Source organism: Equus asinus, chromosome 8 (assembly GCF_041296235.1).
Source record: "Equus asinus isolate D_3611 breed Donkey chromosome 8, EquAss-T2T_v2, whole genome shotgun sequence".
In the NCBI taxonomy this organism is placed as follows: Eukaryota; Metazoa; Chordata; class Mammalia; order Perissodactyla; family Equidae; genus Equus; species Equus asinus.
In genome coordinates this window covers 28,329,900-28,357,709 of record NC_091797.1, presented here as the reverse complement: position 1 = coordinate 28,357,709, position 27,810 = coordinate 28,329,900, and the positions used below count along the sequence as shown (strand labels likewise).

The 27,810-nt window shown below is 39.8% G+C and overlaps 1 protein-coding gene across 2 annotated transcripts in view; it reads left to right on the top strand.

Moving 5' to 3' along the window:
* The first annotated feature begins 323 nt into the window (after nucleotides 1–323).
* Nucleotides 324–27,810, top strand: part of MAPK14 (mitogen-activated protein kinase 14) — a 67,663-nt gene continuing 40,176 nt past the window's right edge. Inside the window, exons 1-2 of one of the 2 annotated variants that reach the window (XM_070515019.1) lie at nucleotides 324–842; nucleotides 23,796–23,925. In XM_070515019.1, the coding sequence (XP_070371120.1) occupies nucleotides 727–842; nucleotides 23,796–23,925 (246 nt within the window). In that variant the 5' untranslated portion in view covers nucleotides 324–726. The remainder of the gene's footprint in view (nucleotides 843–23,795; nucleotides 23,926–27,810) is intronic. The other variant, XM_014830901.3, reaches the window with a different exon arrangement.

Genomic DNA, 27,810 nt, shown 5'->3' with positions numbered 1-27,810 from the left:
TGCTGGTGACTACCCGAAGTTCAAAGATCGTTTGGCTCTTTTCCCGACGCCCTATTTGTCACTGTCCCTTTCCCCCTTGGAACCAAGCATTTGCCCCGCCGACCACGGTGGGGCGCACGCGGCACGTGTCGCCCGCTTATCTCTTCTTTCCTGGGTCCGCCTTCGCGCTTTTAAGAACAGTCCCCGGGAGTTCCTGCCTCTGGTCGCCAGCTGTTGCTCTCTTCTCGCGAGAACTGCTCCTCCCGTCCTCTCCCCTCCTCAACCCCCTCCCGGGGGTAGGTTCCATATTGGGTAAAATCTCGGCTCGCGGAGAGTCCCGGGAGCTGTTCTCGCGAGAGTACGGCGGGAGGCTCCTGTTCGCTGGCTCTGGAACGGCGACCACTGGCAACTCAGCGGGCGCTGCAGCTGGAGCGGTGGTCCGGCGGCGCTGCCCGGAGTCGGCCTGGTCGGGGAGAGGGTGCAGCGAGAGCGCGGCGGGCGCAGCCTCGAGCCCCGGAGCGCGCCCCTGCCCTTAGCAGGGCTCGCTCCAGCCGCCGGGGCGCGTCCAGGCGCTGGGCTGACAGCGGCCGCGCGCGCGGGAGTCGGCGGGTCGCGGCAGCCGCACCTGCGCGGGCGGCCAGCGCGGGGTCCCCGGCCGGCCGGGCGGGCAACGAGGGCCGGGGAGCGGGTGCGGGCGCAGGCGGGACCCGCAGGGCCGCCTCCTCGCCCCGCGGCCGCCGCTGGAAGATGTCTCAGGAGAGGCCCACGTTCTACCGGCAGGAGCTGAACAAGACCATTTGGGAGGTGCCCGAGCGGTACCAGAACCTGTCCCCGGTGGGCTCCGGCGCCTATGGCTCCGTGTGGTGAGTGTCACCGGGCTGGGGCCTCGGGGGGCTGGGTGGCCCCTCACGCCTGAGAGCCAGGCCTGTCCCCACGGCTCAGCGATGCGCCAAGCGGCAGGAATTTTCCTTGGGGTAGGGCGTCGATCCCCCTTGGACCCTGTGCCGCGCTCCCTGCGCGCCGTGCACCCCTCGCCCTGCGCCCCCAGGTCGGGGGTCGACCGCGTGCAGGGCGCAGTTCCACGGTGGGCGGTGGTGCTGGAGCTCGGCCCTGGCTCGCACCCGCTGCATTCCCTTTTGGGGGGGGGGTTGCTGCTCCGGGGGCAGCTCTTCGGGGGTCCCTCTGCTGGCGTCGAGCAGAAGGACCCTCCCCGGAGACTGCCCTCCATGCCCAGGAGAAGCAGAAGGGCAAAGCGCGACAGGAGACTGCGGTCATCGGAACAAAAATGACGACGAAGGGCGTTCGGTCCGCGCTTTTTTTTTTTTTTTTTTTGCAAACCTGTGTCGAAATCCCTTTCTCCGGAGCGTTCTTTCTGAATTCACACTTGAATTAGCAGCGAGCCGTGGAGCTTAAAATACCAACTTTATCTCGGGGAGCGCGGTGCCAGCTTGAGCGGTGCGTTTCCGATTCTGTCGAAAGTGTATTTCCTTTCTGCAGAGCGGGGGTGGGTGCAGTGCCTGCAGGAGCTCGGCCTGGCTCGGGACCGGGGGACAAAACGGGCTGCTCCCTTGGAGCAAGGGAGACTCACATCCGCTGGGCGCCCTCAGGATCAAAAGTTATTAGCAATGCTGGGAGGTACTGTAAATATTTTTAAATTGCGATAATTCTTGCCAATACTGTGTTCTTAAAGCCCCTTAGGGTGTTTGCAGGAAACTTATCTGCATGGATAGCCTAAGGTACACGATGGTTTTAAGATGTAGAATACATACCAAAGGGGAGAAGAGGCCCTTTTCAACTTTAATTCACATTGTGTTTTTGTAATTAAATTGATACCGTAAAATTTCCGGACCTGAAATATTTCACGCACTTCTCTCACTTCCAAGGTTTAATACACTGTATTTTAGATTTACTATAATTTGAGAGCTCTTGATCTGAAACTGATTCGTGTAATTCGTGTACGTGCGTCATTTGAAAAGGGGCCTGTGAAGTTATTTTTTGTTTCCGAACAAATTCCAGGCTTTTTGATGTGTTAATCTTTAAATGTAATTCCTGTGTTTCTTAAAGTCACATCGTGAATTTCCTGTTTGGTAGAATCTTCTGGGTAATCGAGATTGTGCAATTGTGTCCAGCAGCAGATCATATTGCATTTTCTAGTTCAGGCTGCTTGAGTTCCCTGGCTGATGGTACCCTGCTTGATATCTTTTTTTGCATTTTTAGAGTATGGCAGTTTACATTTTAAGGGAATTTGCAGCATTTATATATTTATATGTAATTGATTTGCTGATTTTCAAAGATATGTTTGGATCATTGTTCCTTTAATAGCTCATTAGTTTACCTCCATTTTTGAATTGACATATTAATTTTTGTAGTACCAAGTTTTTGTTTCCAGTGATGTTTAAACTTAAGTGGAGTGATACAGCAGAATTGCTTGACTGTGGGAAGTTTAGTGAACTGGAAAAGAACTGCTTGCAAGATTCCCCTGCTGTTGGTGTGAAAATAGCTGTGCACTGTAACTGGAGATCCAGATTTACAGTAAAGGGCCATTAAAGTGAACTCTGTCTTTCTTTGGTACTGTACTTTTCTGGCTATAGAAGCCAGCAATATCTGACACTTGGAAGTAATTTTGTTAAACAGATTTTTAAAAAATGAGTAATACACTGGCCCGGCCCCGTGGAGGAGTGGTTAAGTTCGTGCACTCTGCTTTGGTGGCCCAGGGTGTCACCTGTTCGGATCCTGGGCGCTGACATGGCACCGCTCATCAGGTCATGCTGAGGTGGTGTCCCACATGCCACAACTAAAAGGACCTACAACTATGTACTGGGGGGCTTTGGGGAGGAAAAAAAAAAAAGATTAGCAACAGATGTTAGCTCAGGTGCCAATCTTGAAAAAAAGTAATACATAATACATTTACATTGTATAAAGTTCAAAAGGTTGTAAAAGGATGTTCAGTGAAAAGTCTCTTCCTTTCCTGTTCTCCAGCCATGCTGTTCCTTTCCTCAGAAACAGCCACTGTTAAGTTTCTTGTGTGTCTTTCAGGGAGGCACTTTTTGGTTTGTCTGTTTTTAGTAGTAGTTCTGCTAAGGGGATTTAAGGTGTAAGGTAGAGCATATTGGTGGTGGAAGATACAACTGATATTGTGTGACAACTGACTGTGTACAAATGTAACTTGTAATGAAAATACAAGTGTTTTCCGATTCAGAGTAGTTCGAAGTTCTTTTAATAAGCAACTTTTCAGGTGTGGCAGAAAACATTGTTTTGGAACTTTTTTTAGAATCCATTTTGGACCGAGTGTTATTTTTCACCATCTTCATCGTTTGAGAGCACATTTAATTTTAGGGAATAACAAAATCCAATTGAATCCAAATAATTTAAAGTATTTGGGCTCAAGTCTGGTGAAAAAGATTAGGCAATCAGGTTGGTGATACTGTTTTATGTCCAATAGGAGTTGTAACTAGAAAGTGATGACACAGAGTTTCTTGTATGACTTGTAGAACTGGATCTGAAGTCTCTTGCAAAAAAGAATCTGGAAGTATTTTAAGGAATGCAGCATCACTGAAATATGTCACTTTCCGAATTTAATTGCTCTGAAGTGTGATACACTTTGATGTGTAACTTAAAACATTTTTTTATATTAAGCCTATTTTCATTATTTTAATTCGTACTAAGTATACAGTAAAAAAAAAAAAAAGCAAGTAGGAGCTTGTGTAGTAGCCAAGTATGAATCAAAGATCAAGGAATCAGACTAGGAATTTGAGAATTGATAGGGTTTTACAAACAAGCCTTTCCTTTTTCAGGGGTAAAGGGAACTAAACTAAGTTTTGCAGTTTTAAGGAACTTTGTGCAGTGTCTGTAGGGGAAATGAAGCAGAATTGTTTAAGAATATGTTGTTGCAAAGCATTGATTTTGTGGTTTTAGGACAGAAAGGGGGTGTCTTTGTGGTGAGTTTAAGGAAATATAAACAGGAACTTAAATGCCTTTCCTCTGGGGTATGGTTTTTCCAGACCCTTGCTGTTGATTAGAGGGTGTGGGGCACTGGTAACCATAAAATAGGTGAGAGTTGAGAATTACTCTTAAATCATATTCAATTGTTTGTTCAACAATATTTATTGAATACCAGCTATGGACCAGATCGCGGGCTAGGTTTCTTGAGATAGAGTACTGAATAAGACAGAACAAGATGGTCCATTGCCTCAGAGAGCTTGTAGCCTAATGAGAGTCATAACTACCTTTTACAGATTGCTTACTGTGGTTCCAGGCATTGTACTGTGCAGTTTATATTTATCATCAGTATATAAAACATGTAACAAGACTTTTAGTAAGAGGATAGCAAAATTTACTAAGAAATCAAATCCAACTTCCTAAATGCTTTGTGAAACAGATTGTATATAAATAAACATAATAAAAATAAATGAAGCTTTTTTTTTTTTTAGTATTAATGACCATTCACCATTTTAAATCTTTTTTTTTCTTTAGGATAAGACAGGGTACAAATAAATAAAAGTACATCATTATTGAGTATGCAAAGATGACTTTCTTGACTCCTGATCGGTGAGAGGAGTGTGCTCTTTACTTTTCTGGAGGTGATAAGAGGCCCATGCTGATCTCTCTTGCCATTTGCTTTTCTTTGTAAACAAAAGCAAGGTGATTGGCTGCATGTTACCAGTGCCAATCGATAAATGTTTAAACATAATGGCAAATGTTTGTATATAAAGACTTTTAAGAAAGAGTTCTGTCAAGTTGGCTATAAAGTCATATTTTATTTATTGAATCCCCTTTTTCCACTGATACTTTTCCACTGGCTCCCATTTTAAAATAGGGCTATCCTGGACCTCTGGCTTTTCAGTTCTGTCAGTTTCCTGATGCTGAGGAGTACTCTGCTTTTGATTTCCCTCTAACTCATAGTGTTGACTTTGCCTTTCATGGGCAACAGTGCAGATGATGCTGAGCCCCTGGGGCTCAGGATTCAAAGGTGGAAGAATTCCCTGGGCCAGATCACTCTCACTTTAGTATTAACTGACATTTTTATGGGATTTTACACTTTATAAAGTATTTTCATTCAGAGCGTTATCATTCAGCCTCCCCTGGTTCTATGAAGCCTGGTATTACTAACCCACTTATGCAGAAGAGGAGCTGGACTCATTCATTAAAGGAAGGGCATATTTGTCAGTGCTACTTTGATTTGGTTGTGAGATTACAACACTTTAGAAGTCTCCTTTCTTGTACATGTAGGCTGCTGAGATCGTGTGGTGATAGCTTCTCTTGTGCTGTTCCTCCTCCATCCCTCCTTTTCTGAAGAAAAGTGTTGCTGGGTCACTTGCCATAAGCTGTGACTGTATGAAACCAGTCCCACCAGTGTCATTTCCCAGCTAATCTGAGGGGTAATGACTTAACTCATTCAAGTCACGTCTCTTCCTCAGAATTGACAAGCCAAAAATGAACTCATTGCCAGATTAAATTTTTTTCCCAAAGAATTATTAGGCATTGCAAGTAGTTAATTCCTGAATTTATGAATCCTGCTGGTTTGAAATTCTTCCGTGTGCATCTTGTAAAAGTGAGACTATCTCTACATGTTTGTGTTATGTAAGTATAGAATATAAATAGAAAGAACTGCCTCTTTAGGCCTTTGAAAATACATTGGAGTTTTGCTCTTTACTGTGAAAATTGGTATTGATTTCTTCCTCTTCAGGAGGTATAATTACTGTAGTGCTCAAAAAAACCTCATTGAAAAGTGGGTTCTCCTGACCTGGAGCCTAGAGATTTGGTCTCATGGTTGCCATGTACTTACAAGTCATGCACGTGTTTCTTCAGGACAAAAAAAAAAAAAAAAAAAAACCCTTTAAATTTGAAATGTTTTTTGTAAATGAAGCTTTCGGTATTAGAAGTAGTTTGTCTTTGTGTAGTACTTCCATAAATTAAGTACATATGTTTTTAGGATTTGTAAAATTAACCAATTTTCCAGCATTTTAGCCTTTTAAAAATTTATTCTAGGAAAGAAGAATATGGTGGTCTGTAAATTCTGCACTTTTGACAAGTAGGTCCTGGGTTCTGACATACTTGGCTCCCAGGCTGAATGTATGGGAGAAAGAGGTACACAAGAGTGAGGAGTCCAGGATGACCCCTAAGTTTTGGCAAATGGATAGATTTCAGATTATGTGAACTTTGAGGTATTATAGGGTACGAGGTTGTGGAGGCAAAGGGAGAGAAAGATGGGTCATGCTAATCTCCTTGAGGACAGGAGTCTGTGTGTTATACTGATACTTTGAGTACACGCTATGTACGGGTCATTGTTTAGGTGCTGGAAATGGAGTGTGAACAAAACAGACAAAAATTTCTGCCCATAAGAAACTGTATTCTAGTTGGGGGTGGAAGTAGAAGCAGATAATAAATAAGTAAAATTTATAACATGTCAGATGATAAGTGCTGTGGGGAAAATGAATCAAGGAAACAAGAGGGAATACTGGGATGGCTGTGCTGCACTTTCAAGAGGGTAGGCAGAGTAGGTCTCAGTGATAAAGTGACAATCGAGCAAAGACCTCAGGGCGGTGATGTAGAACACTGTTTGGACATGGGTGGAGAGGGAAGAACATTCCAGGCCAAGGGATCAGCAAGTGCAAGGGCCTTGAGGAAAAGGCCTCCTTCTCCAGGGATAGCTGGGAGACCAGTATGGCTAAAGCTGAATGAACCAGGGGCCAAATAGTAGTAGGAGAAGTGAGTAGAGGGGCTACAGATGTGCAGGGGTCATGAAGGGGCTTATTTGCCTTTGTAAGAACTGTGCCTTTTCCTCTGATTGGAGGGGGAGCCATGAGGGTTATGACTACAGGAGAGACCTGAACTAACTTACATTTTAACAGATCACTCTGCTCTAGGGTCCCTATTTTTTCATTTCTGTTCCATACCCATTAGAGGTGCTAATTTTAGCTTAGGGTGGAATCGAGGAGTCAGATGAATTGGTGCACAGCCCCGACCCTTGCTCACAGTCTCATTCCAGAAGGCTCAGTACCAGAGCCAGTACTTTCGGTGGGCCCTGGAAATTCAGGGTACTCCAGGCCAGCTCTTTAAATAACATGGGCTTACTTCACTTTTTCAGGTTTCCGTTGCCAAAAGGAAGGGAACAAAGAGATTAGCTCTGGACTTCTGCTGACAAAAGATTAGCCTGCTGGCAGATTGAATGTTTTCTAACTTCTTTGGGCTTCTAGGTTTTTTCTTACTATTGGGTCATATTTTAAAAGTCATTTTTGCCTTCCTTCAGCATTTAAGATCTCATTTATTTTCTGTCTTATTTGGCTCTGTATCTGCTTTTACGTTCCTCTGCCTTTACCCCATTGTAGTAATTTTGGTAAAAGTTGGATTATTGTTACCTGTTACTAATGTTTTGGCTGTGAGCTCCCAAGGACATCTCTGTTAACTTGAATAAATCTTGTAGATGGAAAGATTCTACACATATGTGGCCCTGTAAGGACCCATAGGATTTATTGTCTTCCCTGCCTTTACAGAAACAAGCTTCCCTCCTCTTCTGTGAAAGCTATCCTCCTTTTACTGCTCTATCATCTAGTTGCAGAAAATAAGTGTTCCTAAACACAGATTCCCATGGCAACATAACAAAAAGGTAATAGAACAAATGTTTATTTTGTCTAGACCTGCTGTCTGAGTAACTTTAGACCCTGAACATGTTGGCTCCTGTTACTTTGAATGATGTTGCTGCAGATTTCCTTGTTTTCCTCAAAACCTCCTCCTAGGCCTTGGTGGTATTGTCACTGTGCCTGTGACATGAAGGAAGGTATGTAAGTATGTGTGTCTTACTGTCAGTCTGCCCACAAGTATGCACTGCTTGCTTTTCCAAGCTTATGGTTCAGAGTGTAGGCATCATGCAACACATGGCCATGCCAAAAAAAAAAGCACACCAGTTATCCCCTTTGTTTTCTTAAATTCATTGATTCTGTATTGCCAGTGCTAGACACTGTACTAGGTGTTATGTTTACAAAGATTAAAAAAACAAAAAAGCAGGAAGGGTTCCAGCTTTTGAAAATAACAGTCTAGAAGGGACATATTTACATTGTTTCCTCAGAGATTGCTCTGGAAGTCCTCTGTAGCTTTTCTTTTCTGCATTCTTTCAGCTTAAGTTGCTGTGTCAAATCTACCTTTATACTTCTAGTGCTTCCCTTGAAATCTTTCAGATTCTTCTGCATCTCTCGAGTCTAGTGACGTGCTGATCACTTTTTACATCTGGGGCAACGTTATGCAAGGATATGTGTTGGAAATCTGTGTCAGAGAAGCTTTTCCATCTGGTGATTCAGATCCAGAAAGTGATGATTTCAACGTGTGCCCGCAAGAGATCAGAACTTCTTCTTTTGATCTGCCGAGGGCTCAGGGAGGCTGTGTGTTAGGGGAAGAAAGGAACTTTGACGGTAAGGGTCATCCAGATCCTTAACCCAGCCCTATCCTTCTACTTGGTGTAGTCTCTCAGCTGTGACAGTATTCTTACCTACAAATTTCATGCCCCTAATCATGCCCTTAGTCTATCCTGTGATGCTCAGCTTGAGGTGTCTGGTTTATACAAGTGTATATTAAATTCTTCTTTCTTGTATTTCCGCATCCTCATAGTATATATAACTTTATTCCCAGAAATAATTGCTTTATTCTTATTATCCTCAATAGCTAGTTCTTTTTTCCTCCTTCTGTCAAATCCTTCATCTAGGGCTTTAGCTAGCTTGAACTTTCTTGAACTTAGACTTGCATAATAGTTTCTATTTATGTTTTCTTCTTCAGGCTACCAAATGCTGGTGAAACTAAATTATTCTTCTTTGGTATAATAAAATATGACTCCCTAATGATCTTAGTATTACATTGAAGTGAAATATCGATGTTGGTATCATATATTGATGTACTTCTAATAATTTCCTCTTTTGACATTATAAGTTTGGCTTCCTTCATTTTCTGATTCCTAGTTTAGAGTCCTAAATGCCTTATGCCTTGAATAATCTGCTTTGAAAATAGCAATCTCAATAAATTAAATGATATTGATGCTAAAGGGGGGAAAAAAGTAAATTAAGAGAACAGACAGTGAGTATTATGAGCATTTGTCAAGCTATGTTTATTTTCCCAAATGTAGTATAACCTAGGATTACTCATCCTATTGTCATTTTGGGTGGGATAATTTTTTTTGTTGTGGGGGGCTATCTTGTGCTTTGCAGGATATTTAGCAGCGTCCCTCTACCCTACCCACTAGATGCCAGTAGCAATCCCCAGTTGTGACAACCAAAAATGTCTCTAGACATTGCCACGTGTCCCTGGGGGCAAAGTCATCCTTGATTGAGAACTACTTATATAACCCAATGTGTTTGATTGGCCCTGAGTAAAAACTAGATAGGATAACTTGAACCTTCTACCTGCAAAAAGATAGAAACACTAATACTTTCTATGCATATTCCTTTTGAATTCATTGTCTGATACAGTCTCAACAATAGCCTTGTTCATATACTCTACATCTAAATTTGTACTTCTAAACCTATCTCAAGAATGTCTAACCCTGTGGATTTCGAGTGTATTGAAATGGTAATGTTTCGTGCTTTCCCTTGATTATTTTTCTACACACTTCTTGAAGACAATCTCAGAGATGTAGTACTAACTACCCTGGGGATAGATTCATGTTATAAACTTGTGTGGTTCAGCCTTGGATATGTGGAGCTAATATATGAAGGGAGCTCATCATTAGCACTGATGAATGCATGGTCCTGAAAATTATAATCAAGGAATGAGCCAATTACCTGAAGATTTCTATAACTCTAGGTTTTAAGGCAACATAATTTTGGAAGTTTTGAAATATGTGTTTATATTCATGTTTATGTTTTAGATTTACTGTAGTGAAAGAAATCTGTTGGTCATTCATCAGACTGTTAAATGCCCACTAGTGTATAAAAGAAATAGTCATAAAATATTAGTGAACTATATATATAAAAAGGTATTGATGGGGGCCGGCCCGGTGGCAGAGCGTTAAGTTCACACGTTCCGCTTCTCAGCGGCCCGGGGTTTGCCAGTTCGGATCCCAGGTGCGGACATGGCACCGCTTGGCAAAAGCCATGCTGTGGTAGGTGTCCCATGTATAAAGTAGAGGAAGATGGGTATGGATGTTAGCTCAGGGCCAGTCTTCCGCAGCAAAAAGAGGAGGATTGGCAGTAGTTAGCTCAGGGCTAATGTTCCTCAAAAAAGAAAAAAAAGGTATTGATGTCTGTAGAGATGTGGAGGCATTGTGGATGATAGTAGTTAGAATGGTTTTGTGGAAGAGGAAGGGTTTGAAGATTATTTTGAAGGATTGGTAGTATTTGGAGAGAAAGAAAGGAAACATTTTTAGGTAACAGGAGAAAACATAACTAAGAGAATTAGACATGAGATGTTCTGGCCTGACAGGAGGAATATCTCCAGTAGGTTGAACCCAATTGTGGTTCTCATTCTGGTTGTGCTTCAGAATTGCTTGCGGAACTTTTAAACATACAGGTGCTTGGGTCCTACCCGCAGAAATTAAGAATTAGGTCTGGAGTAGGGCTAAGGCATTGGCATTTTTCTAGGTAGGAGAGAGCTGTTCAAGTTTCCTGGAGTTATAAAGTAGCTAGGAAAAGTGTTTTAAAATTGGTCTGACTGGAGCATACAGAGTGTATTGGAGGAAGCAAATGTGTTGCTTTGTTAAAGTCTTTAGTAATTTGTTTGTGTGTGTGTCTGTGCCTTCTGACTCCCCAGCTAGAGTTCTCAGTTCCTTAAGCAAAGGAACGATCTGCTTTGGTATGTATTTATTAATCTTGCATTATGTTCTAGGCACTAGGCTAGATCCTGAGGATAAACAGATAAATAAACTACAGCTCCTGTTCTCTCACAAATCTAAATTGGAAAACAAATATATAAAGGAATAATTTTTTCAGTTCAGGGTCTAAAGTATTGGCTACATTATGTTGCTGGTTGTAGTCGTTTTTAGATCCTGTCTAATGATTGCTGAATAAATGTGCATGACAACAGGTGATCAAGGATTTGGGCCCTCAATTATATTTTCATAATCTGCCCTATTTTGCTGTTATTTCAGAGATGTACTCAACCTCAAATTTGAGAATAAGAGATCTAAAAATATATCTTGAGAATTTACTATGTGATAAACCCCATGCTGGAAGCTGATCATGAAACCATTTTATAATAGCATGTTCATTTCAACTCAGACCATTTAAAACTTACCTGCCTTTTAAAGTTCATAAAGTAATTTCACATAATTATCTTATTTGAGCCTCAAAGCAGCATTGTGAGAAAGGAGGGCTGATGATACTTCCATTTGATTGATTTGGAAACAGGCTCATAGAAGCTTTGGCCAAGATCTCTTGCTAGGAAGTGCCAGATCCAAAACTAGAACTCAAATCTTTTGACTACTTACTTTTCTCTACATCAAACTGTATATGTTTATACTTAATAGAATTCTTCTAGATCAGGTCATCAAAAACTGCTAACAGACACTACTCACGAGGATTCAAAAGTAGCTTTGTTAAATGGAATTTCAGTGATTTTTCTAGAGCAGTAAAAATGTTCTTATCTAGTTTCCCCAAAAGGAAGTGCGATATCTTGAAAATTCCAGTATTTTGATAAAGAAAAAATCAAGTTGCCAAGTGTAATGATTTAAAAATATAGCCATAAATTATTTGATACTCCTCCCTTAAAGGGATGGAGCTTAATTCTCCTCTCCTTGAGTGAAGGCTGTACTTAGTGACTCACTCCTTTCATGTATGGAATGTGACAGAATGGTGGAGTGTGACTTCTCAGGGTAGGTGGTAAAAGACATTGTGGCCCCCATCTTGCTTTTTCTCTGAGATCGTTGCTTTGGGCAGTTTCTCAACCTTGGTCCTGTTGACATTTTTGGCCAGATGCTTCTTTATTATGAAGTATGTTAAGCAGTATCCTTGGCCTTTACCCACTAGATGCCAGTAGCACACCCTCCCACACACACCCCAGTTGTGACAGCCAAAAAATGTCTCAGACACTGTCAAACGTCCCGAGGTAAAATTGCCCTCCGTTGAGAACCACTGCTTTAGGAGAAGTCAGCTCCGATGTTGAAAAGATCCTGAAGCAGCCCTTTGGAGAGGGCCACATTGCGCAGAGCTGTGGGCTGGCAGTGCCATGTCAGTGAGCCATCTTGGAAGTGGATCCTCCAGCCTTAGTCAAGCCTTCAGATGACTGTAGCTGTGGCCAACATCTTAACTGCCACCTCGCGAAGAGACTATGAGCCAGAACCACTGAGTTCAGCTGCTCTTGAATTCCTGAGTCAGAAAAACTGTGAAATAGTAAGTCTTGTTTAAACCATCAAATTTGGGGGTAATTCATTATCTAGCAACAGGTAAATAACACACTGTTACTGTAAAAGATATATATGTGTCACATAAGATGGAGAGTCACAGACTGAGCAAAAGCCATAAGTTGTGAAGACACATTAATGCCTGTTATGTACATCTGTAGTCATCTTCATAACATGTTTGTAAGGTGCTTTTCTGGATGTGAAGCCTATAAACACTGTAACTGTAAAAGTCTTTTAATTGTAGCAGCAAGGCAAAGTTGATTGATGGTAATACTAAATAGTTACAATGTAATATGCAATTAGTCTCTTTAATGTTTCAGACTTGCTTTAAAGGAGTTAAAAAGTATTTAATTGTAACTTCAAAACTATTTGTTACTGAAATTTTCAACTAGAGAGAATGTACTCAGGGTGATGTCATTCCAGTGAAGCTTTGGAAAATAATCTTTTTTGAAAGAAATAAAAGAATCTACATGTAATATTCTTGAAATCAATATGGGATAACCATTGCTCTTGACGCAGATGTATCGTTTCACGTTTGCAGTCACGTATGTTAACTGACACCGCTGTAGCTTTTAAAGCTTTAATGAAGAAATGTCTTATAAAACCATTCTATTTTCCAATGGAGCTACAGCAGATGAAGAGTAATTGCATTTCACATTTTAATCACAGATGGTTTTGGATTTTTAGATTGCGTGTCAAGTGAATTTCTACATTGTTTGAATGTTAGCTTTCACCAGCCTAGTAAATTGAAGCAGTTGTGAAAAACATTTTTGTTCCAGTAGCTTAGGTTTTGCAGCAGTAATTGGACTGGATCAGGAATGGCAAGTACCTAGTGTGTGTGTTGCCATTCACTGAGTCCTAGCCCTGTAGCTAATGTACCTAATAAATCCTATCACAAATATATTTTCCTCTCTGAATGAGATTTTCATGAAAATACTGAATTTGCATAAATGTTCTTGAACTATAAGTTCTGCGAGGCAAGGTAAGTGATCAACTAAATGATTCTTTTTTCCATTCTGGGCTACTAATCTATTGATAAGGTTTTTCATATGTCATTTATGTTTTAAGCCTCTTTGAGAGGAATTTTGAGAACTGAAAATCTGGGGATTGGTTCTATTGCACTTACTAGTAACAATTGCATTAATAACATCTGTTGTTCCTCCCATCAATGTGAAAGTGTTATTGTAAGAAGCTAAATTCCATTTAAAAATGCTGTATATCGTGCAAATAGTCAAACCATTTTGTGGTTTTCTAAAAAAAGTGTTATGTAGACATTAAAACAAGGTATGTGAGAGTTAGTGAAGATATTAGAAGAAAGCTAACAATGTTTCAAATGTTATGAGCTTTTAAAGTCAATTTTAAGTGCCTTGCTACTCTGAGGAATGTTTTTTAGGTTCCTAAATCAAAACTTGAGTTCTGGGTTTTGCATAAAGTTGCCTTTATCTTCATGCCGTTACTTCCAAAATGCAGGGGTGGAACGTAAGCATCAGAACTGCGTGATACTTCATATTTGTCTGAATTTAGAAGGAAGGAAAAGTAGATTTCTGTAGTAGAGGGAGATATGTGCTGAAAAGTATTTCCAGTAGGCATATGTTGAAATTTGTATCAAGTGTTACAGGGAAAGAGAAAGTTCCAAGTTAGCAGTCTGAATTACTTAGTTATTTTGAAGGCTGTTGTCAATTAACCTGAAATAAATTGGAAAAAAGCCTCAAATTGTATGATCTGGAGAAGAGAAGTCATGTTTTTGCAAATTATTTCTTTTCACTTAGATTTTTTTTTTAAAGATTTTATTTTTCCTTTTTCTCCCCATAGCCCCCAGTACATAATTGTGTATTTTTAGCTGTGGGTCCTTCTAGTTGTGGCATGTGGGACACCACCTCAGCATGGCCTGATGAGCGGTGCCATGTCCGCGCCCAGGATTCGAACCAGCGAAACCCTGGGCCACCAAAGTGTAGCTCGCAAACTTAACCACTTGGCCACAGGGCCAGCTCCTAACTTAGATATTTTAATGAATTTGATATATTAACGAGAACTTGTTAACTCACTGTAACTATAGATTTTAATATATTCAAACATTTCTAATAATTTCCAAAAATAAATAAAATTGTGTTTGCTTAACTATTATTGCGGGTTCATTTTTCCTTATTAACGTCATTCAGGGATGAGAGAGGTCATCTGTGACCATTGGAAGAAATTATAAAATCATTTAGGATCCCCACAAATTACTCAGAGACTTGCCAGGTGATTGCTCATTCTCCATTCTGTTGGGGAAAACCCAAATCATTTTTTTGAGGAAAATCCTGGTGCAGTCATTTGTACTTTCGTGCTCTGTGGACATGGGCACTTGTCCTGGTTAGACAGCACCTCATCTTTCTTAAGAGGTTGTCTGTCTTCCTCTGCCTACCAACCCAGCTGACCGTTCAAGCATCATGATTTGCCTTTACCTTGCAACATAGGAAATCTGCAAGCCTGGTGCCAGTGATGGAGCATAAACACAGAGCCCTTATGTCTCTGTACCTATCAGAAGCTCAGTTGATAGAAATCTTTGGAGGATTTTCTGAGGAATATGGAGCTTATTATCTATTTTTCTACACACATTTAAGATTTCCTCTTGGATGAAGTCTGTCAGAGAGCAGCCTGCTATGCTGTTTTGTGCTCTCCTCCCACCCTTCGCTGGTAATGAACTGTATTTTGGCTTTATGAAGCAGTCTCCACTGATGGGTGCTCTAAGAAAACAGCTGTCTGAAACCCACTATTATGTTTGTGTAAGGATGTCGATTAGGGCATTTTTACCATGTTTTGCAGTGTCTCCTTTATAAACATACACAGGAGGAACTCTGGTTTTATTGCAGGAGTAATTATGCCTCTCTTCAGTTCTCCTGAGTACTTGGTTTGTTTTTATTATATGGTTCGTGACTCATGTCTTAACTGGTTGTGTTCTCTTTGTGTTGGCTTTAGTGGGCTCAGAGCCAAATTTGAGGCCCACCTCTAGTGGGTATTTAGAGAGGACCTCATGATATATGTTAGTATGCTAACCTTACCTGTACAGAATTTATCTTATTTTTTTTCTCTTAATCGCTTACTGTTATGTCAAGTTGTGTATATACAGTTCCAGGCTGCTTTAAATCTGTTGTGGAATAAAGCAGGGTATGTGTAAATAAATTTAGGAGTTAAATAAAATTATATCAGCATATATTAAGAATCTAGTAAGACAGTTTTTTTTCAGTGGGGGTGGGAGGCAAGTATGAATGTGTAACAAAACGTTCAGTTTTGTTGAATGAATATTATTGTGTCTTAGGCATTGGATTTACAGTCAGCAGTAGATGAATGACAGTGACATCCTAATATTATAATTGCTTTTAATGAATTTTGTATTTCTTCCTTTAATTTTTTTAACCATATCAATGATTTTATAAAATGTGAATTTCATAACTTTGGAAGACTTCATGTGAATTTCAGTTGGGGAGAAAACTTATTAAGCAATGTGTCCTGAATTTTAGTTTGGAGAACCTGATCATCATAAAGATAATTCCATTTTATGGTGTTGTTCATGAAAACAAGGTTTTATTTGTACCTGTAGTTTAAAAATGTGATTAAGAGGAATCTTCCCAACTGGTAATACTAGTAAGTGAATCATTATAATAAAGGCGAAGCCAATAGTTAGTCCTAGGGTTGTCCTTATCCCTGGCAGCTTGGCATCCTGGAAAAAGAATGAGCGTTGAAATTAGACAGACCTTGGGTGGGTTGTTAATGTTTCTAACGATGAGTTTCTTATTTTGGAAAGTAAATGTAACTATCTCACAAAGTTATTATAAGGATTAAATTAAGTATTTCCAAGATAATATGTGACATAATCAAGTAGTCAATAAATTTGAATTTCTTCTCCTTTGAGTATTCAATTAATTTCATCAGGTGATTTTCTTTAATTATTAGGAATTTCTGCTTTTGGTAATTCCAGTGTTCAGTTTAGGATGAAATGCCTGATTTCCCCTCTCTCTACTGCTTTGATTAGTGGTAGAAACAGGAGACTAGGTCAGAGCAGTTAAATGCTTAAAGAAGTGGGGGCTGAAATGGGTTGTCTGTTTCTTGCTTCAGCAGCTTGTGCTATAGGGATCACTAACTAGTAAGCAGAGAGCAGTTTCTCTGAACAATTCCTGCTTGTTCTCTTTCATGAGTAAAATCTGTTTTAAAAAGTGGGAGTGTATGTCCTTTGAAGTAAAAATTATGAGTCTGTTCTAAGGAAATCACGCAATTACAGAAGAAATGGTATAAATTAAAATGTGCAGTGTAGTGGTCTTTATGTTATTTGTGTGTGTGAATGAATGGAATGGCTGTAATGCCCATCAGTAAGAGAAGGGCTGAGTAGATTGTGGTACAGATATTTAATGAAATTATTGTAAATGATTGTTTAGTACAATGGAAAATGCTTATGGTTTAGGGGTGGAGGATAGGTGATATTAAATTTACTTGTATACTCTGAGTATAGCCGTGTAAGTATCATTTGAAGGAAATATAGTTGTTAATAGTGGTTTTATTGAAGTTAGAAAGAGTGCCTCTTTTTTTGTTGCTGTTTTAGGGTAACAATATAGATGACTTGTACTTCTAACTTTATTAATGACTTTATTAAAAGATATAAGCTCGGTTTTTTAAAAAAATCAAAGGATAGAAAAATGTAAAATAAAAAGCAAAAGTGTGAAAAGTCTGAGTACACTAGGCATTTCTTCTCTGTGTATGTATGTGTGCATGTATGAGTATACATTTTGTTTTCCACTGACAGGATCATTCTTTACTGCTGAAACTTGTTCTCTTTCCTGTCAGAAATATAACATGTACATAGTAGTATGTGGAGATTCTTGTGAATGGCTGCAATATATGGTACATGAAAATTCACCGTAATTTAAACTCTCGCCTATCGAATTTTAAGGCAGTTTTTGGTTTTGTTCTGGTGAACAGGCTGCAATGAACATTTATATATTTTGAACCCAAGTTACATATTTTTCTATATAAATTTTTAAACCTAATTTATATATTTTTGAATCCAACTTTTTCGAAAGTGGTCAGCTGTCCGTTTATAGTTGTACTGTGTTATTGGGCATTCTTTGCTTTCGTGTGTGTTTCACCATCTCAGTTGGATGGTAAGCTCTGTGACATCAGGTACTGTGTTTAATGTTTCTTTTGTATCTAACAAAGAATTTCATGAAGGAGATATTTCAGAAAATACCTAGGAAGTGGTATTTTGGTATTTGTGAGATGCCCCATTGTCGACTCCTTTAGTGTTTTAGACTCATAGGGGGTAGCAGAACTTCAGGGACTGACAGCTTCCCCTTAATAAAGTAATATAGAGAGTGAAAGTTGTTTCTTATGAAATACATTTCATTAGTACCATCCTGAGTTCAATGTAAGATTACAGGAAAAACTTTTTCCTTATGAAATGCAATTAATTATAGTAGGAAGCATTTTAGAAAAGAAGCAGAGTCCATACAATTAGAATATATTAAATGAACTATTAGCAAAATTGAACTTGCTTTTCCATTATAGTAAAGTGGTTAAGACTTCACACGTGAAACACACCCTTTGGATTTGAATCCCAGCTCTCCCATTTTCTGTCTGTACTCTCGGCACATTACTTAACCCCTTTGTGTCTCAGTTCTCTCATCTGTAAAATGAGAGTAATAATCACGTCTTCTCATAAAGTTGTAATAAAGTTATTCCTTCATGTAAAGATCTAAAAACACTGCCTACAAATAATAAGTGCTCAATAAAACGTAGGGTTGTAACGTTAATATCAGTTTCTTGTCGGATGCTATTGAATTTATAAAAATTGAGAGCCACATGATAAAATTGAAGTTTTTTCTTTCATATTTCAGATAACTACATTCTAAAATACTTTTTTGTACTTTTTTAAAGCATTTATTGAGAATGTACTATGTTCCAGGCACTATGCTAAATCCTGTGTAATAAATAGTGAATAAAACAGAAGACACTTCATACCCTCAAGATGCTTATGATGAGTGGGAAAGGCAGACATTATTAACATGTAATATTTGAGCTTTACCATAGGCCAGGCCCTTTGCTAAACTACTACGAAAGTTATCACATTTAATCCTAACAAACATCCTGCAGATTAGATATGAACATTATCCTTATTTTATATATGAGGCTGAGAGAATTTAATTAACTTCCTCATATACAGCTACTGAATGGCAGAACTGGAATTAAAATTCAGATAGTCTAATATCAGAGCCCCAGCCCTTATTCAGCTACTCTGCTGGATAGTAAATAAACATATAGTAATAAATTCTGATTATTGGGGTCTGTAGGGTACTGATTAATCCTAGCCTGCCTTTTGCAGAATAGATACGGGAGCGGTAGATATCAGAGTCAAATAGAGATAAAAATATGCACTTTGTTGCTGGTAAAGCTTGCGTGGAGAATGATTTGGACAGGCAGCTCAAGTGGGCTTCTTATTTCTTCCCCACTGAGTTGAACTTGCACACTCAGTCACGGGGCAGGTCAGCTAGAAACCTGATGACTTTCCTTGTTCCAAGAGGCCCCACCAGGCTTATCAGGGGAGGAGAGGAGAAGGTACATAGTCTGCAGGTGGGCAGGCAAACTCTGAAGTGGAGAGCTGAAGAGAATGGGTCACACAGGAGCAGTGGCCATTTTCTCAGTCTCACCAGAGTCAGTGAGGGTTTTAGAGAAGAGTGTAAATTTACTTGGTACTCCCAGGAGGGAAGAAGTTATTATTTTATGGGTTTTTAGGAACAAGAGGTGTGGGAGAGAAGAGACCCTCCTCCTTTGATGTGGGGTAAGGAAGGAAACAACAAGGATGTTGTGACAGAGAATGACTGCTTGGGACCTCTTAGATACATCTCTCGGGGGGGCAGGGTGAGTATTTAAGCCTGTCTTGAAGGGTAAAGATTCAGCTGTGGGTTGTAGTGGAGGTGGGGGGAGAAGAGCATTTCAGGAACAACGTGTCTCAAGAGTTTAAGGAACCGAAAGGAACCGGCGTGTTCAGAACATAGTGGCTGAAGGGAAGGAAGGAGTGGCACAGGCGCGGGATGGAGTGGTCATTGGCTGTCAGATCGCCTGAGCCTTGCAGGCTATGATAGGAAATCTGCATTTTATTTTATATGTCAAGGAAATTCCTTGAAGGATTTGAAGAAGAGGACTGGTGTTACCTAATTTGTATTTTTAAATGCTTGAATTGGATGCTTGTGGAGAGTATAATAGAGGGAGCAAAACAGGAGGCAGGGAGACCAGTATAAGAAGGCAGGCTGGTAATGAGGATGACTTGGACTAGTATGGGGGCAGTGAAATGAAGAGAAGTTGAATTGGAGATGTATTTCGGAGATGGAAACCATAAGACTTGCTGATAGATTTACGTGGGGGGCAGGAGACCAGAGGAAAGGGACAATGACAAATGTCTGGCTTGAGCAACTGGATGGAAAGTCCATTTACTGAGATGAAGGAGACAAGGAGAGGAATAGTTCTGGGTGTTTGAACTTGCTAAGTTGAAGGCTTTTGTTTGTTTTTCATATGGAGATGTCAGGTAGGCAGTCAGGCTTGGAGAAGAGATTTCGGTTAGAGACATAGATTTGTGAGTTTCCAATATATAAAAGGCATTTAATTTAAAGTCATGGGTATAAATGAGATCATCTAGAAGGGGAGAGCGTGGGAGAGAGAAGAGAAGAGGGCCCAGTGCCATGCTCTGAAGAACTCCATCATACAGAGCTTGAGTAGGGGCGCTACATGCAGTGGGGGCAGAGAAGGATCTGCGGTAGAGGTCATAGAAAACAAGGAGAATGCTGATACAGACTCCAGCACGGAGAGTGTTTAGAGAAAGGGGCAGTGGTAACTGTGTCAATTGCTAGTTCAGAAAAGTGGCCATTGGATTTGGTAACAGAGGTCATTGATGACCCTGAGAAGAGCAGTAGAATGGATTGAGGAAAGAATGGGAGCTGAAGAAATGAGTCATTTGTGTAGATCTGTGCTTTTCAAACCTTAAAATGTATGTGAATTACCTGGAGAGCTTTTCAAAACATAGATTCTACTCTAGGGCCCAAGATTCTGCATTTCTAAAGACCTCCCAGATAATGCCTAAAGACCTCCCAGATAATGCCAATGCTCGTGGTCCACGGAGTAGCAGAGGTATTGATGAGTAGTCCCCAAACTTCATTGTGTGTTCGAATTATATGGAGGGCTTGATAAAACACAGATTACTAGACCCACTCCAGAGTTTCTGATTCAGTAGGTCTGGGGTGGAACCTGAGAATTTGCATTTCTTATAAGTTCCCAGGTGACACCAATGCTCCTGGTCCAGGAACCACACTTTGAGAACCATTGGAGAATTTTAACTGTGACGGGGAGCTGTCAAGGGAAATTTTTTGTTTGTTGAGGATGGGAAATAACTAGAGCATATTTATGCTGATGAGAATGATCCCTTAGATAGGGAGAAATGGATGATGTAGAGAGAAAGGGAATGAAGGAGTGAAGTCCTTGAAAAGGTGAGGGAAGATGGGTCCAAAGCATGTATTGACGTCTTGGATTTTTACAAGAAAGGGCATGCGTCCTTAGTTATAGCAAGAGAGAAAGCAGAGAGATGAGTTCAGTGGAGATGGGTTTTTAGATTTAGTGGTAGGCAGATGGAGCTCCCTTTTGATGGTTTCTGTTTTCTCAGTGAAAGCAAGGGCAACTCCTGACGGAGGAGGGTGAATTGGAGGTTTGAGGAGAGAGGTGTTGCCAAATGATGATTATGAGTAGGAAAATGAACTTACTACAAAAAGTGACCATATTGAGGGCCTTATTAGAGGTAAGGTCAGAAATTAAGAATGAAACCAACCTGTATGATTGTGTATTCTTTTTTCTTCAACCACAGTTAGTTCTTGAAATCACACAAGGAGAATTACATAGTTGCGATCACCCAAAGTTAGACTTTATCCAGCTGAGTACATCAGAGAGAGAGAGAGAGAGATAGAGAGGAGAGGTACAGTGGAGCATGTAGTGTAAGCCAGGAAGGAAGGGACGTGAAGAGAGGAGAGGATTGAAGAATAGAAACAGGCAATGATGATGAGGTCAAGGAATTGTTGTAGTCAGGGTACAAGTAAACTAGAAATAAACTAAAAGGCATAGGAGGTTTGTGATGGAAAATGAATGATGGCATTCAAAATTGTGTAGGCAGGGCAGCTTTTGGTGGTGATAAAGGTCCAGAGTGTGACCGCGGAGGTGACTGGATGAGGTGGAGTTTCCTGGAGAGGTCAGGAAACTGAGAGACCAGGATGTTGGATGTGCCCTCCACCTAGATGTTGAAGTTGCCAAGAGTGATGACAGAAGTTGGGAGTGGAGAGGGACTTTGAGATAGGAATGGACTTTTCGATGAATGATGGAAAATGCCAGGTCAGTGGGTAATAGCAGCAGAGAGGGCGGAGTGGTCATGAGTAGGGGCTTCTGTAAAACAAAGGGAGAGTTGTGGTCTGGAAGCGGTACTGTTGGCAAGGAGGACATCTACCCCACCTGCTAGACAGGAGGTACCTGGGCTGTGAGAGAATGCCCTCTAATGGCAGGGCTGTAAGAGAAGTAGTGTTTTCAAGATACAGCCTAATTTCAGCTAAGGCAAAGAAAAGGAGGGAAGGTTCAGAAAAGGGGTTAAAGATTTACAGGAATTTATCACAAATTGGGAGTTGAAGGGCAAGGACAGAGTGTAAGGATTTAGGAGTGAAAGGAGGGGAACCTCTGGAGCGAGCACAGAGTCATTTGGGAAGAAGTTTGGTGATAGTAGATGATCCAGAAGTCTTGGATGCCCATTAGAGACTGAGATCTGCAGAAGGATGAGGCATGATTGAATTAACCCAGTCTCGAAAAATAAGTAAAATACACATCAGGTTTTTTGCTGTAAGTGTCCTACATGATCTAGCCTCTGGCTGTAGCTGTGACCTTATTCTTTTCTACTCTCCCCTTGCTCTCTCTGCTGCACCTACACAGGCCGCCTTTCTCTCTGTCACTCCAGCATGCCGTATTTTTTCTACCTCTGTTTCTTTTTTCCTTTCTTTGCACCTGCTCTTCTGAGAGGCAGCATAGCCAAGTGGTTGCTAGCATAAGCTCTGGATCCAGACTCCCTGCTCTGCCACATTCTAGCTTTGCGTCGGTGGGCAAGTTATTTAACCTTTGCTTCAGTTTCTTTATTTGTAGACAGGAGAATGATAATAGTACTTACTTCAAAGGGGGGTTGGGGGTGCTGACCCAGTGGCACAGCGGTAAAGTGCGCACGTTAAGCTTTGGCTGCCTGGGGTTCCCGGGTTCGGATCCCGGGTGCAGACATGGCACCGCTTGGCAAAAGCCATGCTGTGGCAGGTGTCCCACATATAAAGTAGAGGAAGATGGGCACGGATGTTAGCTCAGAGCCAGTCTTCCTCAGCAAAAAGAGGAGGATTGGCAGTAGTTAGCTCAGGGCTAATCTTCCTCTAAAAAAAAAAAAAAAGGGGGGGGGTGTTGGGGATTAAAAAAATTAATGTAAAGGGCATGTGCACTAAAGACTCAGTAAATGTTAATAATATTATTTTTTCTTCTGCTTGAGGCTCTTTTTCCCCTGTGTCTTTACATAGTTGCTATTTTCTCATCATTCAGTTGTCTCAGGTCAAATGTACTTCCTCAGACATCCTAGCTAAAGTAGCGTAACTCCACTGGCTTTCCGTCACTCTTCTTCCCAATTTATTGTTTCTTTTGTTTTTTTTTCAAAGATTAACCACGCGGCCATGCGGCCGGTCCCCCAGTTATTCTGTTTTATCTAGTCATAGTACTCATCACTATTTGGAATTATTTTATTATTCTGCTCTTCCCCTCTCCCCCCAGCCCCTGAGGGCAGGGATTTGTTGACTTGTTCCCAACTGTATCTCAGCTTCTAAAAAGTGGCAAATACTTTGTAGGTGCTCAAGAAGTGTTTGTGCCAAATTTTCATTGTCCTGAAAACCTAGTGGTTTCCAAGTTCTCTACTCTGCTCAGGCAGCACATGGTGGCGAGGTGACTATGAGGCCTAGGCAGAGAGGACCGGCAGAATCCAGCTCTTTGTAGATCAGTCTGTTGGCTCATCTAGAACACGTGGCTGCCTGCTTTTGTGTTATTTCACTGGACACAACCACATCCATTTTTAAATTTGGTATCTGGCTACTTTCCAAATGCAACCACAGAGTTGGGTAGTTGTCACAGAGACCCCAAACCTCACAAAATCTAAAATATTTACTATCTGGCCCTTCATGGAAAAAGTTTGCTGACCCCTGATTTAGGTGCATAGAGAAAAAGATAAGAAGGAAACACGAAAATAATAAGAGAAGATTACTTTGGCTACTGGGATTATAGGTCATTTTAGTTTTTATCTTTATACTTTCCTTGTATTTTGTTATAGATCCATTTAATTTGGTAATGAAATAGGCTTGTAAATACTAATTTTGAAGTATTTAGAGCACATTTAATGATGGGTTTTTATGGTTTTTTTTCCCCTTAGTGCTGCTTTTGACACAAAAACTGGGTTACGTGTGGCAGTGAAGAAGCTATCCAGACCGTTTCAGTCCATTATTCATGCCAAAAGGACCTACAGAGAACTACGGTTACTTAAACACATGAAACATGAAAATGTAAGTTATTCCTTCAAGGAAGAATAAATTCTGCTCCTGAACAGACTGGAAACAATTGTGTTTTAATTACTGCCAGTGGAAATGCTTCAGAGTGCATCAGACTTCGGGCCGTGCTCTCACTGGGGTGTCAGTGGTCACTGCCTTCCATCACGTCGCTACTCAAAGCTTTGCCATGAAATTGGTACTTCTTCCTGGAGTTCAAGTTTTACTCAAAGGTTTTTAGAGGGAAATCATTAAAACAAATTTTTTTAATAAAAAATGATATCTTATGACTTACAACACAATTTACAAGCATTTTTAAGAGAAAATAATTGCAAAGAAATTTTGTATTCTTTACCTGGCTGACTTAAGGCTGTATTATCAGCATGTGGGAGCCCATGGCTATTTTGTGTTGTTATGGGTTGTTTCAGTGGAGAAGTTTTGAAGAAGAGTGCCTTGAGCTTACTGAATGTCCTGTCAAAGATGGCTATTATTTTATGTATAATTTAATATTATAATTTTTCTTTTTAATCTTCTTCAAAAGACAACTTTTCCAGATTCAGGTATTTTAATAAATGTGACAACACATTGTTTACATTAAATATGAGTTTTTGTTTTCTATCAATTTGGAAATTTGAGAACATTGCCATCCTGCAAAGGAGTGCTTACAAATCCTAATATGGTAAATAAATGGATGCAATTGGAATATTAACTGAAAGTGAAAAAACAGTTGACTGAGGACACTTATTTTCCTAAATTTCAAAGTCAAGTTAAAAAGAAGTTGTGTGGTTGCTATATGAAAGTAATTGTAAAATTTGTGGCACTGTAGAAAAAATGACCATAGAGATTTTAGAGTCATTTGACTGTATTGATTTGAAAAAAATTCAAAATCTGTAAATTTATTACTTGGCTATTCAGATTTTTTCTGTCTTAATAATTGAACTTTTTTCTCCATGGTAAGAAAAAAAAGGTCACAGATAAGTGATACTTTATTAATATACTTTTGTTTCACAAAGTACAAGTTTCTTCCAAATTGAGAGCATTGAGACTTAAATATGAAGTTGGATTATGGAGGCCATTATAATCACAGCTGCAGCTTCTTATTTATTTTCATGTTTTCTTTTACTTGCATACTATTGAGAAAATCCTGTTTCCCACAGATTACCTCTGTTCCTAGGTCTAATTTTCTATCAGCATCCATGTACAAACTTAAGTTTTTAAAAAGCTCGGCGCAGAGCTCCGGCCTTCCTAATCAGTGACATGTTTACAAGAAGTTGAGATATGTGGAAAAAGCTGGCAGGAGAAGCTGTATTCCAAGGTCTGCATAAAATCAAGGTGGCCTGGCAGCTTAACTGATGCATTTACCTTTGGTTTCTTAACACGGTTGGGTGTGTATGCTGTTTTTCATTGCACATTAATAAATGTGACAGAGAGACATTGTCATAGCTTTTTAAATATAAAGAATACTTTGAAAATGGAATGCAAGCCAAATAATTATGGAAACCAAAAGCACCTCCAGGAGGCCCCGGGATTCCACTGATATTGCCTATGCTAATTTAAGAACATCTAGTTTAGAAGATGACCAGTGCTATGCTTTATTGTTCTGCTTTTCTTCATAGACAATTTAAGCCAACGTTTAGGGCAAAAATTATTTTGCATTGTCTGAATCCATGCCTTGGCTTTTCTAGTGATCATAAGAAACAACCTTATTTAGTTTTCATGCTTTAATTTTCTGTAATGAGATACTTTGAAGTGTATCTTATGTGATATTGGCTGGTAACATTTGGGCAATTCTGTATTTGGAGAAATAAAGAGACCACAGTGATGGAATACAATTGTTCTAATTTAGGAAAGGCTACAAGACTCTTTAAAAAAAGAGGACTGACAGTAATAGGAAAACAGGATTTTAATTTACGTAAGTTGTGTTATAAGCAGCTTGCTTAATAGCAGTTGGTCTATTTTATATTAAGATGTTTAGGTTTTAGCAGTATCAGTGTAGAGGGTCGCCTGTACTCAGATATTGGTGATTTGTTGTTTGAATAAAAGAAGGCACATGGCTGAATGCTTTATAGTTCTTTATTATGTTGGCAAATGTTTGAAGGGGGAATGAGAAGGGGCTAGAAAACTTTGACTCAGTGTAGAAAAATTTCTGAGGCTCAGCCTATTCTGTAAACACTTGTTAGGTGCTTACAATGTAAAAGTAGTTTTACCCAGTAAAGAACCAAGACTTCCCAAGTAAGTTTAATCGAGGATTTTAAGATGAATTCCTTTCCACCTTCATCTGCCTCTTCCTCTTTCTGTTTTTTTAAATGACTGTTTGGGGCCACCATCCAGTTTTTAGCTAGCCACCAGGCCTCTAAAGATGACAACAGCAGCAGCAGCAGCTGAAAACTCTTGAAAATTTTAGGTATTGGTAACAAATAGAATTTTTAGATGCCAGAATGCACATGGGATCTTTTACACAAAAATGTCTCTGACTCACAAGCCGTAGTTCATCTTAAGGTGTTCCTTTTAGTACTAATAGTGAGTGACAGAGACGCGTTTATCAGATGGGTAAGGAGCTGGCGAATGTGCTTTGTGACTGTAAGAGTTATTCTCTGAACAGTTAGCTGGCTCATTCCTGGTTGAACTTGTGACCTTGATCTCATCCATACCTGCTCTGAGGAAAGATGAAAGGGAAGCGAGCTGCTAGCTGCATCCTTTTTGCTGTCTGGGGAGGTACTACAGAGATTGCCCAGTTAGGGGCCTGGAGATGTTTACATTTTCAAATTTAAAAATGATGAAGGGAATTCTTTTATAAATTTTATTTGGCAGCCTTAGATTTAACTTTACCGTGGTAGACCAATTGGTTGTTTTGGTGTGCTTGTTTTAAATAAGTACATTAAATACTGTCTTTGGTTACTGAATTAAAGTGTTTGAGGACGTGCCAATTTAGTAAAAATGTATTACTTCTGTCTGTCAGCTTTTAGACCATTGTAGGACAGTCATCAGAGATAGTTGCTGATTATTTGTATTGTAAATGTCTTTTCTAAATATTTGATTCCTAGGTTACTTTTAAGCATCTGAAATCATATAATGGCAGGAGGAGTAAGGAAACAGGCTAAAATATGACTTGAATTAATGGAAATTTCCATTTAAGAAATGAGAAATGAATAGATTATGGAATATTCCTAAAATGTTCCCCAGATCTATTTTAATGCTAGGAAACTTTTGCTTTACAGTATTTTCCTTATGTTAATACTCCATAAATGCAATTAATGGCGAAGAGATATTTGAAAAAGCCCACAAAAAATTAAAAATGCTTTGATGTAACATGAGTAGTTTTAATCTCATAAAGTGTGTTGTTTTAAAGGAAATTAGAATTTGATAGGGCATTTACTAATATGCTTTATTATTTTTTCCAAATTAGTTCATTGTGCTTCTTGCAGCCCTGCATTCTAATCATTTGAATAATTTGATTTAGCTTTATATTTCAAAGTTTGTTACTGGAAGTAGCTGCTTCAGATAGTTTGTTTCTGTGATTTATATTTTGTAATTCTTTATAAAACTCTAAAGGTTGTGATCACCACTTATTTTGGTAATCCAAGTGGATCAGTCCTTTCTGCTAGGCACCTTCAGATATATTTTCTCTTTAATCTTCCCCGTGGAACTATGAAAATAAGCCATGATATCCATATGTCTTTCTTATGAGGAAAATGAGGCTCAGAAAAAGATAGCTTTTTTTCATTTACTTAACAAATATTAATTGAATTGCTGTGTACCAGGCACTATTCCAAGTGCTGGGGTTATTGGAATGAAAAAGACATAAGCTCGTGGATCCAAGAAATCACCAACTGATTGTGGGGTTCAGACTTACAGCTGTTTGATTCCAAAATGCCTGTTGTGTTTTCAAATTGCAGTTGGAGC